Source organism: Chiloscyllium plagiosum, chromosome 33, assembly GCF_004010195.1.
Source record: "Chiloscyllium plagiosum isolate BGI_BamShark_2017 chromosome 33, ASM401019v2, whole genome shotgun sequence".
NCBI lineage: Eukaryota > Metazoa > Chordata > Chondrichthyes > Orectolobiformes > Hemiscylliidae > Chiloscyllium > Chiloscyllium plagiosum.
Genome location: NC_057742.1, coordinates 31,669,982 through 31,683,224, shown reverse-complemented (window position 1 = coordinate 31,683,224; position 13,243 = coordinate 31,669,982). Strand labels below are relative to the sequence as shown.

The 13,243-nt window shown below is 40.1% G+C and overlaps 1 protein-coding gene across 2 annotated transcripts in view; it reads left to right on the top strand.

The window, feature by feature from the left end:
- Positions 1–13,243, top strand: part of LOC122539987 (sodium channel protein type 4 subunit alpha-like) — a 185,520-nt gene that overhangs the window by 88,142 nt on the left and 84,135 nt on the right. For both annotated transcript variants that reach the window (XM_043675247.1, XM_043675246.1), the window contains 4 exons: positions 3,858–3,999; positions 10,076–10,288; positions 11,740–12,012; positions 12,746–12,872. In XM_043675247.1, coding sequence (XP_043531182.1) covers positions 3,858–3,999; positions 10,076–10,288; positions 11,740–12,012; positions 12,746–12,872 — 755 coding nt within the window. The remainder of the gene's footprint in view (positions 1–3,857; positions 4,000–10,075; positions 10,289–11,739; positions 12,013–12,745; positions 12,873–13,243) is intronic.

The following is a 13,243-nucleotide window of genomic DNA, read 5'->3' as shown; positions in this document are numbered from 1 at the left end:
ATTATGCTGAGTTCTGAAATGATTCTGGCCATTTTGGATTTGATGCTCGGCAATGAGCCAGGACAGGTGTCAGATCTCGCGGTAGGAGAACTCTTTGGTGACAGTGACTACAACCAGCTCACATTTACCATAGCCTCGGAGAGGGAAAGGAGCAGTTACCAAACAAAGATATTTAATTGGAGAAAAGGAAATTATGACATGTGTTGGGAAGTACAGATTGGGAGCAATTGTTCCACAGAAAGGGCACGACAGACATGTGGAGACTGTTTAAGGAGCAGTTGCTGCGAGTGATGCACAAATTTGTCCCTCTGAGACAGACAAGAAGGGGTAAGATTAAGGTGCCTTGACTGATGAGAACAGAGGAGTTTCTCGTCAGGCTTGAACAGATCAAAATTGATGAAGTTGAAGTGCTGGAAATTTTGGTAAACTTTAAGATTGATAAGTCCCCAGGGCCAGACAAGGTTTATCCTAGGTTGGTCCGGGAAGCAAGAAGGGAGGTTGCTAAGCCGATGGCAAAGATCCTTGCTTCCTCACTCTCCACGGGAGTCGTACTGGAGGATTGGAGGGAGGTGAATGTTTTTCCTCTTTTCCAGAAGGGGAATAGGGAAATCCCTGGCAGTTACTGACCAGTCAGTCTTGCGTCTGTCAGCAAGATTTTGGAAAGAATTCTGAAGGATAGGATTTATGACTATTTGGAAAAGCATAGCATGATTAAAGCCAGTCAGCATGGCTTTGTGAGGGGCAGGTCATGCCTCACAAATACTTATTGAGTTCTTTGAGGACATGATGAGACAGGTTGACGAAGGTTGAGCAGTGGATGTGGTCTATATGGTCTTCAGCAAGGCATTTGATAAGGTTCCCCATGGTAGGCTCATTCATAACATCAGGAGGTATGGGATACAGGGAGACTTGACTGTCTGGTTCCAGAATTGGCTGGGTGACAGAAGGCAGAGAGTGGTTGTAGATGGAAAGTATTCTGCCTAGTGAGTGGCATCCTGCAGGGCTCTGTTCTTGGGCCTCTGCTCTTTGTAGTTTTTGTAAATGACTTGGATGTGGTGCTTAAGGAGTGCGTTAGTAAATTTGCTGATGACACAAAGGTTGGAGATGTCATCGATAGTATTGAGGGCTATTGCAGGCTGTAGCACGACATAGACAGGATGCAGAGATGGACTGAGAAATGGCAGATGGAGTTCAAACTGGATAAATGTGAAGTGATGCATTTTGGAAAGTTGAAATTGAATGCTGAATATAGGATTAAAGACAGGATTCTTGATAGTGTGGAGGAACAGAGGGATTGTGGTGTTCAAGTGAATAGAACTCTCAAAGTTGCTATCCAAGTGGATAGGGCTGTTAAGAAAGCATATGGTGTTTTGGCTTTCACTAACAGGGGGACAGAGTTTAAGAGCCATGAGGTTTTGCTGCAGCTCTACAAAACCCTGGTGAGACCACACTTGGAATATTCTGTCCAGTTCTGGTTGCCTTACTATAGGAAAGATACGGGAGCTTTGGAGAGGGTGCAAAGAAGATTTACCAGGATGCTGCCTGGACTGGAGGGCTTGTCTTACAAAGAGAGGTTGAATAAACTCGGACCTTTCTCTCTGGAGAGAAGGAGGAAGAGAGATGACCTGATCGAGGTATACAAGGTAATGAAAGGCATGGATAGAGTCAATAGCCAGAGACTTTTCCCCAGGACAGGGTTGACTGGCACAAGGGGTCATAGCTTTAAGATATTAGGAGGAAGGTATAGAGGAGATGTCAGAGGTAGTTCTTTACACAGAGAGTTGTGAATGCATGGAATGCGTTGCCAACAGTGGTGGTGGATGCAGATTCATTAGGGACATTTAAGTGACTGCTGGACATGCACACGGATAGCAGTGAATTGTGGGGTGCATAGGTTAGGTTATTTTATTTTAGATTAGGAATAGTCCTTAGCACAACTTCGTGAGCTGAAGGGCCTGCTCTGTGCTGTACTTTTCTAAGTTCTATGTTCTATGACTCCATGTTCCAATCAGACAGCAAAAATGAAATGATCAGTGGTCCTGTGACTGCCAATGGTCTAGGTTGAGATTGACAAGTCCTAGTTTGAGATGCACTGCAACTTTCAATTCCATATGCTGTAACTGTTTAAATGTATTAATTACTGCACAATATAAGATTGGCATTTCACTGCAGTTCAGAATGTTGAACTAATGCTTTTTGAATGAGTTGATGAGCTTCGTTCAAATAAAACAAATAACCGCAGATGCTGAAAATCTGAAACATGTGACTTAAAGAGGTGTACTGTGTCTTTTTTTTGTGAAGGAAGGTTGAGACAGAGGCACTGAGCAGTCTGCTCGAAGCCATTAAAATAAACAATTTGTGGGGTCTTGGGTATTTCTTTTGTAATTGGAACAATAGAAGCAGCCTGAATGGGTGGGGTCAAACCCCTACCGAACCAGGATTTTTTGCTGGATGTGGAAGGTCTTATTCCTCTCTCTGTTATAACTCAGAGCTGAGGTTCTCTTCTTAGAATTGCTAGAATTGCTTGTAAGACAATCTGTTTTACTGAATTTGCCTTTCATAGAATTATAGAATCCCTACAGTGTGGAAACAGGCCTTTTAGCCCAACAAGTCTACACCAACCCTCCAAACAGTAATCTACCCAGACCCATTCCCCTATGCTATTATCCTATATTTACCCCTGATGAATGCACCAAACCTACACATCCCTGAAAACTATGGTCAATTTAGCATGGCCAGTTCACGTATCCTGCACATCTTTGGATAGTGGGAGGAAACCGGACCACCCAGAGGAAACCCATATAGGCAAGGGGAGAATATGCAAACTCCACACAGATATTCCCTGCTACTGGGTCCCTGCTACTGTGAGGCAGCAGTGCTAACCACTGAGCCACCGTGCTGTCCCTTTTACATTGTCAAGGGTGTGCTAATGGGGCATTACTATATTGGAACAGTTAATGAATCATTTATTATTTTGTTAAGTATTTCGATAGAGTTACAGTTAAGCCAATTCTATTATTTTCATTTTGTCTGTATTTTAATTATATTGTAAAAATTAAGTGTGTTTTGCTTAATGTCAAGTAGTTTGACCAATGAAATTGCATCTGGAAGGCAACGCCTTACACTTACCTTTTAAATAAGAAAAGGTTAGGGTTGAGACTATCTTCTTAATATATTTCGAGGGGGTTTGGTCTGGTCCATAACAAACAAAAACAGGAATTGTTGAAGAAACTTAGCAGGTCTGACAGCATCTAAGCAGAGAAAGCATTTCTGAAGAAGGGTCACTGGATCTGAAATGTTAACTCTGCTTTTTCTGAGTTTCTTCTGCAGTTTCTGTTTTCGTGACAAACTTTGCTCCCTGCTTATAAATAGAAAGTGCTGGAAATACTGAGCAGATCAAGCCACAGCTTTGGTGAGACACAAGGAGTGAACAATTTGAGTAAAATATGACTTTTATTAGCTCTGTTTCTCCCTTTACAGATGCTTTGAGATATATCTAATATTTCCGGCACTTTTATTTTTAATTGAACTTCCCAGCAAACACCTAATTTTCTCTAATGTCTGCTCAAATGGATGGAAAAGATCCAAATGTACTATTTGAAGAAGGCGAGTTTTCTCAGTGGCCAGAACAATATTATTCCTGAATCTTCCACACAGTAACAGATGACTTGTCTATTTGTCTTGTTGTTTTATGTGAGACTTCCTCATTTATCTCACACTTGCCAATGCATCATCTGCATTTGTGGAATCCTTTGGGAAGTCTAAAAGCCATTATTTATTTGTTGATAGTGGTAACTATCATATCATTGCCTAGTATTGTTCTGATTCTCTAATTGTTTATTTGCTGGCATTTCCAGGAGGTGTCCTGATGGTTATATGTGTTTTAAGACTGGGAGAAATCCAAACTATGGTTACACCAGCTACGATACCTTTAGTTGGGCATTTCTGTCACTATTCCGTCTCATGACACAAGACTACTGGGAAAATCTCTTCCAGTTGGTAAGTGTTGGTGAGCGTTGTGCTTTGAATATATTTTGGGTTTTTGTTTCAGAGGGAATGGGCTAAGACAAACAATGCCTTGAGCTATACATTCTTGTAGATATAGGTCTTATGGCACATTGGATAGCATCTCTACTTTTGAGCCAGATGCTCTGGGTCAATATCCCACTCCAGGAGTTGATGCGAATGGAAGGTATGTTCATTGTGTAGACAAACCTGCCTACTACTGACTTGCTTCCAACTTTTACCAATCACAGGCAGCAGGAGCAGGAGAGATTCCTGGTCTATTTTGTGGTGGAGAGAAATTAGAGTCCCTACTATCATTATCCATAACTTCAGGCCAGAACAAACACTTAAAACACAGCAACTCAGACTATTTGGGGCACTGGTTAGTTGGTTTGGTTCAGATTTATGGTAACAGCCTGATTTCAATCCCTGTCCCTTCTGGGGTGGATTAGGGACCCCTACCTGTGATGCAAGTTCTGGCTTTGTGGGTTGGACTTGTCTTAAATTAAAGAATACAAGCAGATAGATGTAGATCAATTATTTAGACTGCCTGAGGTCAAACTCTGACTTTTCAGCCCTCCTCAGATTTCTCACGAAAGCACCATTTATTTGTTTCTAATTTTTTCCTTCATTTTGTCCATTTCATTTAAGGTAATAGTTCTGAAAGAGTTAACATCGATGCTGCATTAAGCTCCACCTAATTTGTTAATGTTAAAATGAAAACAAATAGTTCACTGCAAGGTCACAGTGGAGATGGATGTGTCATTTCTGGCTTCTAATCATCTTTGTTATGATGCCCAACTAGTCAATGTAACTTGGACCTGTCATGAAAAAAACTATACCTAGTTGTAAAGCCAAGTGCCTCTTTTCATTAAGTCTCAATGGTAGTTTATCTTTTACCACTGCTAGATAGATGGTCCCTTAGACTCAGCACAGTAAGGCTGACTAGTGGTAACCCTATACCCATCTACAAGCTGTCAGTAGTTGGCACTGAAACACACAACATGATGACCAACAATGAAATAAAGTGTGCAAAAGTGCGAGGTCATGCATTTTGGTAGCAAGAATGGAGGCATAGACTATTTTCTAAATGTGGAAAAAATTCAGAAATATGATGTGCAAAGGGAGTCCTAGTTCAGGATTCACTTAAGGTAACATTGCAGATTCAGTCAGTAGTTAGGAAGGCAAATGTAATGTTAGCATTTGTTTCGAGAGGACTAAAATATAAAAGCAGGGATGTACTTCTGAGGCTCTATAAGGCTCTAGTCAGACCACATTTGGAGTGTTGTTTGCAGTGTTGGGCCCCATATCTCAGGAAGGATGTACTGACCCTGGAGTGGGTCCAGAGGAGATTCACAAGTATGATCCCAAGAATGAAAGGCTTAACGTTTGAAGACTCTGGGTCTATTCTTGATGGAGTTTAGAAGAATGAGGGGGATCTAATTGAAACTTACAGAATATTGAAATTCATGGATAGAGTGGATGTTGGGAAGATGTTTCCATTAGCAGGAGAGACTAGGAGCTGTCTGCACAACCTTAGAGTAAAGGGAAGACCCTGTAGAATGGAGATAAGGAGAAACTTCTTCAGTCAGAGAGTGCTGAACCTACGCAGTTCATTGCCACAGAAGGCTGTGGAAGCTAGATCATTGAGTTTATTTAAGACAGACATAGATAGATCCTTGATTGTCAAGGGGATCAAATGTTACAGGGAGAAGGTGGGAGAATGGAGTTGAGAAACTTATCAGTCATGATTGAATGGAATGAATTGCCTAACTTCTGCTCCTATGTCTTATGATCTTGGTCTAATGGTATCATTTCTTAAATACCTCAAGAGAACATTGGTGAAAAAATGCATTTGACCCAGGGGAAAAGAATTTCAGAAGAAAACTGAATTCATACTTAAAGAATATTTTTACTTTAAGAAGACACAGTCAGCCAATGGAGACCAGTGAGGCTGACATCGATGCTGGGCAAGTTGTTGGAGGGAATCCTAAGGGACAGGATTTACATGTATTTGGATAGGCAAGAGCTAATTAGGGATCGTTGACATGACTTTGTGCGTGGGAAATCGTGTCTGATGAATTTTATTGAGTTTTTTGAAGAAGTAACAAAGAGGATTGATGAGGGCAGATCGTTGGATGTAATCTATATGGATATCAGTAAGGCGTTTGACAAAGTTCCTCATGGTAGACTGGTTAGCAAGGTTAGATTGCATGGGATGCAGGGAGGACTAGCCATTTGGATACATAACTGGCTCAAAGCTGGAAGACAGAGGGTGGTGGTGATAGGTTGTTTTTCTGACTGGAATTCTGTGACCAGTGGTCTGCCACAAGGATCGGATCTGTGACCAATGCTTTTCATCATTTATATAAATGATTTGGATTTGAACATAAGAGGTATAATTAGTAAGTTTGCAGATGACACCAAAATTGGAAGTGTAGTGGACAGCGAAGAAGGTTGCCTCAGAATGCAATGGGACCTTGATCAGATCGGCCAATGGGCCAAAGAGTGGCAGATTAAGTTTAATTTAGATAAATGTGAGGTGCTGAATTTTGGAAAGGCAAATCAGAGCAGGACTTATACACTTAATGGTAAGGTCCTGGGGGGTGTTGCTGAACAAAGAGACCCTGGATGCAGCTTCATAGTTTCGTGAAAGTAGTGTTGCAGGTAGATAGGTTAGTGAAGGATGCATTTGGTATATATTCCTTTATTGGTCAGAACAATGAGTATAGGGGTTGAGAAGTTATGTTGCATCTGTACAGGACATTGCTTAGGCCACTTTTGGAACATTGCATGCAATTCTGGTTTCCCTCCTATCAGAAGGATGTTGTGAAACTTGAAAGGGTTCAGACAAGTTTTACAAAGATGTCGCCAGGGTTGGAAGGTTTGAGCTATAGGGAGATGTTGAATAGGTTAGGGTTGTTTTCCCTGGAGCGTCGGAGGCTGAGGGGTGACCTTATAAAGGTTTATAAAATCATGAGGGGCATGGATAGGGTAAATAGACAAGATCTTTTCCCAATGGTGGGGGAGTCCAGAACGAGAAGGTATAGGTTTAGAGTGAAGGAGAAAGATTTAAAAGGGACCTCAGGGGCAACCTTTTCACACAGAGGGTGGTGCGTGCATGGAATGAACTGCCAGAGGAAGTGGTGGAGGCTGGTACAATTGCAGCATTTAAAAGGCATCTGGATAGATATATGAATAGGAAGGTTTTAGAGGGATATGGGCCAAATGCTGACATATGGGACTAGATTAGGTTAGGATATCTGGTCGGTTTGGATGACTTGGATGAAGGGTCTGTTTCTATGCTGTACATCTCTATGACTATGACTCTAGGCAGTCAACACCACCTGTGGAAGCAGTAGAAATGTTTCAGCTCAGAGCTGGTTAGAGGTGTAGGGACGGAAAAAACAGTGAAGAGTGGGGAAAGAGTTGAAAACTAGTCACACTGGGAAGTTCCTGAAGAAGGGCTCATGCCCGAAACGTCGATTCTCCTGCTCCTTGGATGCTGCCTGACCTGCTGCGCTTTTCCAGCAACACATTTTCAACACTGGGAAGTTACAGGGTTCTTACAGAAAAAGGATGTTTGGGGGCAATTTGGAGTTTCTTGAGTAAAGTTACAAATCTTATATGACAAGGAGGAAAATCTTTAAAATAACAGCATGAAAGAGCAATCTGAGCCGGGGATGCAATATTAGGAGAAACACAAGTTCAAACTAGCCTGCACTACATAAAGCCAGCTGCCCTTCTTAAAGGAAGGTATATTTTCATGGAATAGGTGCTGGAAGTCATTCTAAGATTGGAAAAGACACAAAATTTAAACAATATGCTACAATTCTACTCTTCCTGGTAAAGTAGTCAACCTCACAATTCCCCACATTATACTCCTTCCTTCATTTTTTTTACTCAGTCACTTAACACTTGTATATATCCATTTGCATCCTCTTCATGACTACTTTTCCTTCCTGTCTTTGCATTATCAGCAAATTAGGCAACAATACAGCCAGTCTCTTTATCCAAGTCATTAATGTAGAACATAAATAACCCCCATCATCGATCTCTAAGGCATTCTATTGGTTAGTTTGCCAACTTGATAAAACAATCCATTTATGTTGGCTGTCTGTTTGCTGATGATTAGACAATCCTCTATCACTGCTAATACATTGGCCCAAAATCTTACATGTGCCTTTTCAGTTGCACCTCATCAAATGCTTTTGGAAATCCTAATACATTACTTTATTCATTCTTTTTCTCCTCCAAGTTTGTTACATCTTTAAGGACCTTCAATGCATTTGTCAAACACAATTTTTCTTGCACAAAATCATTGTGATTTTTCCTGAATGTAATATGACTCTCTAAGTGTCTTGGTACAAGCTCCTTAATAATAGATTCTAACATATTCCCAATGACAGATGTTAGGACGCTCTGAGTGAAAAAATTGTTCTTATGTCCCTTTTAAATCTTTCCCTCTCACCTTAGGCCTATGCCCTCTAGTTTTGGACTCCCCTACCCTAGGAAAAAGACCTTGGCTATTCACCCTATACATATTCCTCATGATTTATAAATCTCTTCTGTAACTGTAGTGAGCAGAACTGAATACAATATACAACGTGTTGACCCCAGCAGAGATTTATTAAGTGCCAGGATGACTCGTATTTTCAGTTCAATTTTCAACTTTCAGTACAATTTAATGTTTGGTTTACTTCACTCAGTGCCAGCTTGTATTGTTGCAATTGCTTCAAATTATTGTCAGTCGTCACCCTCAGAGACATTTATATTTTTTCTCCACATGATTTTCTTTTCATTTATATAATATTTCCCTCCTGGTATTTTTGGTGAGGTCATGAATATTTCATTGCGTTAAAAATATGGCAATGATGTCCCCTACTCAAACCATTAGAGAGCTGTAGAAAAATACAATCTCCTATATCTTTTGCAGTGGTTTTAGAGTTCCCACAGTAGTCTTGTAAATGTCAATTGGAATTAGGGAAAGGATCCATTTTCATATAAATGGTGTTTATTTTCACTGACCACCAATGTTTTGCCAATACAAAGTAAGGGCCTTGTGATTTTATTGCTGGTCTGTTAATCCGGAGATTCTGGGGACATGAGTTCAAATTCTGCATGGCAAATGGTGGGGAATTAGATATCAGTAAAAATATGGAGTTAAGAATTAAGATGACAATTGTCAGAAAATTCCATTTGGTTCACCATTGCCCTTTAAGGGAGGAAACTGCTGACCTTACCTAGTCTTGACTACATGTGACTCCAGATCCACTGCATTGGAGCTGACTCTTAACTGCTCTCTGGGTAATTAAAGATGGGGAATAAATGCTGGACTAACCAATGATGCCCTCATCCCATGAATGAATTAAAAATCGTCCTGAAATTATATCTGAAATGGAGGATCTTCATGGGTAAAATTGAGCTTCTTGCGATGCTAGCAACTCTACATTGCAGCATTCCAATGATCATTTATGAAATGACTCCACTGATGGCAGAAATTCTAAATTTTGCACGCTGTCTTGAACATGTTGGCAAGGTACCTTTGCAGATATTATGAGACTGAATTTACTGCCAACATAACGGTTAGGCTAAAGGCACTCACCATTATTTGTCTTCAAAGCAAATGGGATTTAATTATTTTGGTATGCGATGCCAAGACAAACTTCTTTAGTAGCAATTAGCCACCCACACCTGCCAATGCAAAAAAAAAGCCTGTGAGATCACATGCCAACATGCCAGGTGCATTATTGGTACTGTGAATCCTCGCAAAGTCTCCAGTTTGTGTATCCTCTTATCCCAGGTTAACCATCATCAGCATCAATATGTGGATAAGACTTAAAAAAAAACCTTTAAGTAAATCAAAATGATAGTAAGAGATGCAATGCAAAAGCTCAACAATAACTTCATATTTATATATCTTTCCACATATAGTCAGCTTTTAATGTTCCAGATTTGCAAGTATGTAACCCATTGGAGTATTCTACTGAGGTTCTAGATGTATCTTCAAATGTGGAGAAGGAATGTGGTAGATCCTGGACTAAATTATTGCCTTGTCTTGCTCCTACAGACTCTCCGTGCTGCTGGAAAAACCTATATGATCTTCTTTGTGGTTATCATTTTCATCGGGTCTTTTTACCTGATCAACTTGATTCTGGCAGTGGTGGCAATGGCTTACGCTGAACAAAATGAGGCCACACGCCTGGAAGCTGAGGAGAAGGAGAAAGAGTTTCAAGAGATTTTGGAAAGCATAAAAAAACACCAAAAAGAACAAGAAGCTCTGGTATGTGAGCCACTTGCACTTTACCTATTTATTTGTGAGGGATGTTGTTGTACTTTTCTTTTCTCATGCCTGTGGTGTCTGAGGCAGACAAAGCATATGCTTTTGCCTGCTTTCATGCCTGGTTTATCATAGAATAGTCTCCAGCTTATCACCAGAAGTTGTTGTTTGAGGTGTGATACGCCACATCAAACATAGCTGACAGGAGACTCTCCTGCACTTACCACCTGCCACAGAGGTGCAGAAAGATTGACAGGCTGATAACCAAGCTGTTTCGTCCTCTTTGACCCGACTGCGGTGAACAGATCCTGAAGTGGGATATCAACCCAGAATATCTAGCCCACAGGTAAAGACACTACCAGTGTACCTCAAGACCACTCCTGTAAGGTTTCATATATTGCTGAGTTTTATTCCTCTGACTCATTGGTCTGAAAAGATGATGCTGGGCTGCCTATTTTGTAACAGTTGATACAACTGAAATCCAAGATGACTTCAGAGTCAACCACCTTGGGATGACACTAGGGTTGCAAATAGGTCATTGCCAGTGGAGCTGGCAGATTTCCATTAGTACAGGACATTTAAATGAGCTGGGATCTTGGAGTAAACCAACAACTCTATGGTCACTTTTACTTTGTCAAGAATCTTTTCCAGATTTGTTAACTGAATTTAAAGGATCAAAGTGCCATAATTGAGATTCTTAGGATTATTAATCCATATTTCTAACCTGCTGAGAACATCTAGTATTTTGTTATTTTTGCTTGAGATTTCCAATATTCGCAACGCCCTTTGTGTCAATGCAATTAGTACAAGTTGAAGACCAAATGCAAGATGCTACTTGCTTTGTACAGTCCAACTCTTCAATGCCGAAACAAGCTGAATTGTGTTTTGAACTTAATGAAATGATGTGTCTTTGCTCTGACAGTGTATTGCACCAGTTAATGGCTTTTGCAGCAGGGCTAGTTACTCTTATTTAGCTTTTACAAAATTATCACAAAATAATTTGCTGTTGGTAATTTGCAAATTCTGAAAGCCATTTAAATGATAAATATTTCCTGTGAACCTCTGGAATATCTTGTACAATTCCGTACTGTGTTGGCCTCCTCTATAAAAAACCAAGAATATAAATCTGAACTATGCATAAGAAGCATCCGAAGCCTCTATTCTTCCTACCAAACTGGATAACCTCACAGATGTGTCAGGCACGACCTCCCCTTGAAGCCGTGGTGACTCCACTCTATTTTACCATGCACGTCCAAGTACCCCACAATCTCATCCTTAATAATGGACTCTAAAGTCTAACCAACAACCAAGGTCAAAATTAGAAATATACTCTGTTCTCAACATCAAACTCCATAACTTTCGGGAGCACAAAGAAAGACAAAATTAATTTAAACTTCTCTTTTGTTCTTTTGCTAAGAAGCTGAAATGTATATTTCTCATTCTCCCCTCCCTAGTTACATGCCTCCAAAGAACACTCTGGTAGCCATTACTCATTGTCAAGTGACAGAATGGAGAAGAAAAATGGCTCTGACAAACATCTCCCTGAGGATGAGCATGGAGCTAAGGAAAGAGAGGGTCAACGATGGTCGCTAACAATTCCACAAACCAAACCATCGGTCATCATTACAATTAATGGAGTTGTTTCTCAAGATGGCGAAAGTGGCACAGCACCTAATGGCAGAGTTGTACCATCAACTATTACAAACAAAGGGGACAAGAATGATGACGTAGGTACTTTTATTAACAGATTTGATTTTTCACACCGTTTGTGGTTCCGTGATCTGGTTCAGGATATATGAGTCGGGATGCATGTATAGAAGTTGTGAAGCAGAATTGTGTCAATGCATCGGTTCAATTCCTGTATTGTCTGACATTGACACCCTGATTTCTCAGCCTTGCCCTGTGTCTGACATGTGGTGACTCTCAGGCTAAGCTTAATACCAGTTATCTCTCTTTGATGAGATACCAGCTGGTAATCCTCTGAGTCTACAGGCACTCCAGCAATAGTTACCGGAACAGTTGTAAAATTGCACAAGAGAGTGAAATGATGTTTTGGAAAATGGTAATATTTTGGATAATACTGTGAGTGTGATTTACAATGAAATTGTTCAACTTTATGAGAATAATCAATGCTCAGGTCTAGTTTTTTGTTTTATCAAAAACAAAACTTAAAAAAAATTGTGCTTTGTGTTATTAAGTGAAAAAAAAATTCCATACATGTAGTACTAGGTCAAGTTTAAACTTTTAATCTTTCTGGTTTTTAGTATTAGTGAGCGTCTTGTCATGGCTGATCATTGTCTGATTGATTCAAATCACAAAATGCATTCTCTTCAAAAGAAAACTGTTTTTTGCAAGTTTACAAATTAACATGTCAAAGGAAAAGATAATTTTTATTGGCACTGGCTTTGCTTTCTGATTGATGATGGTACATTTTCCCGGGTTGTACCTGGTCCCTTGTAGGTAGCTGGTATGGATATTGAAGATGAGACTTCTGGATCTAAACGTACCTCCACATTTCTGGAAGAACCACCACCACCAATGAGAGCTGGGAGTGTAGCTAGTATGTACAGCAGCGCCAGGCTGGATGGTAAGCTTCGTCTCAACTCTTGTTTAGTTTATTTAGCTGTTTAACTGTTTATTTGGTTCTTCCAGCATTTGACAAATCTGTAATCTATTTGATGAGGGTCAAAATCCAAAACAGACAAAAGCACTGATTGAAAGTAAAATAGCTCATGCCATTCTTTACAAAGTAATAGTTGAATCAAATTAAAAAGCTGTTAGGTTGCTGCAAAAACCCACTGATTTGTGAATATCCTTTTCGGATTAAATAACCTGGCGCCTTATCCAATCTACCAATTTCTAATTCCCTTGTCAAACACAAATTGCAGGTTCTTAATACCTGCAGGACAACTCCGAGTTACCAATAATTGCTGTTTTTCCAATATTATCCATATTCTA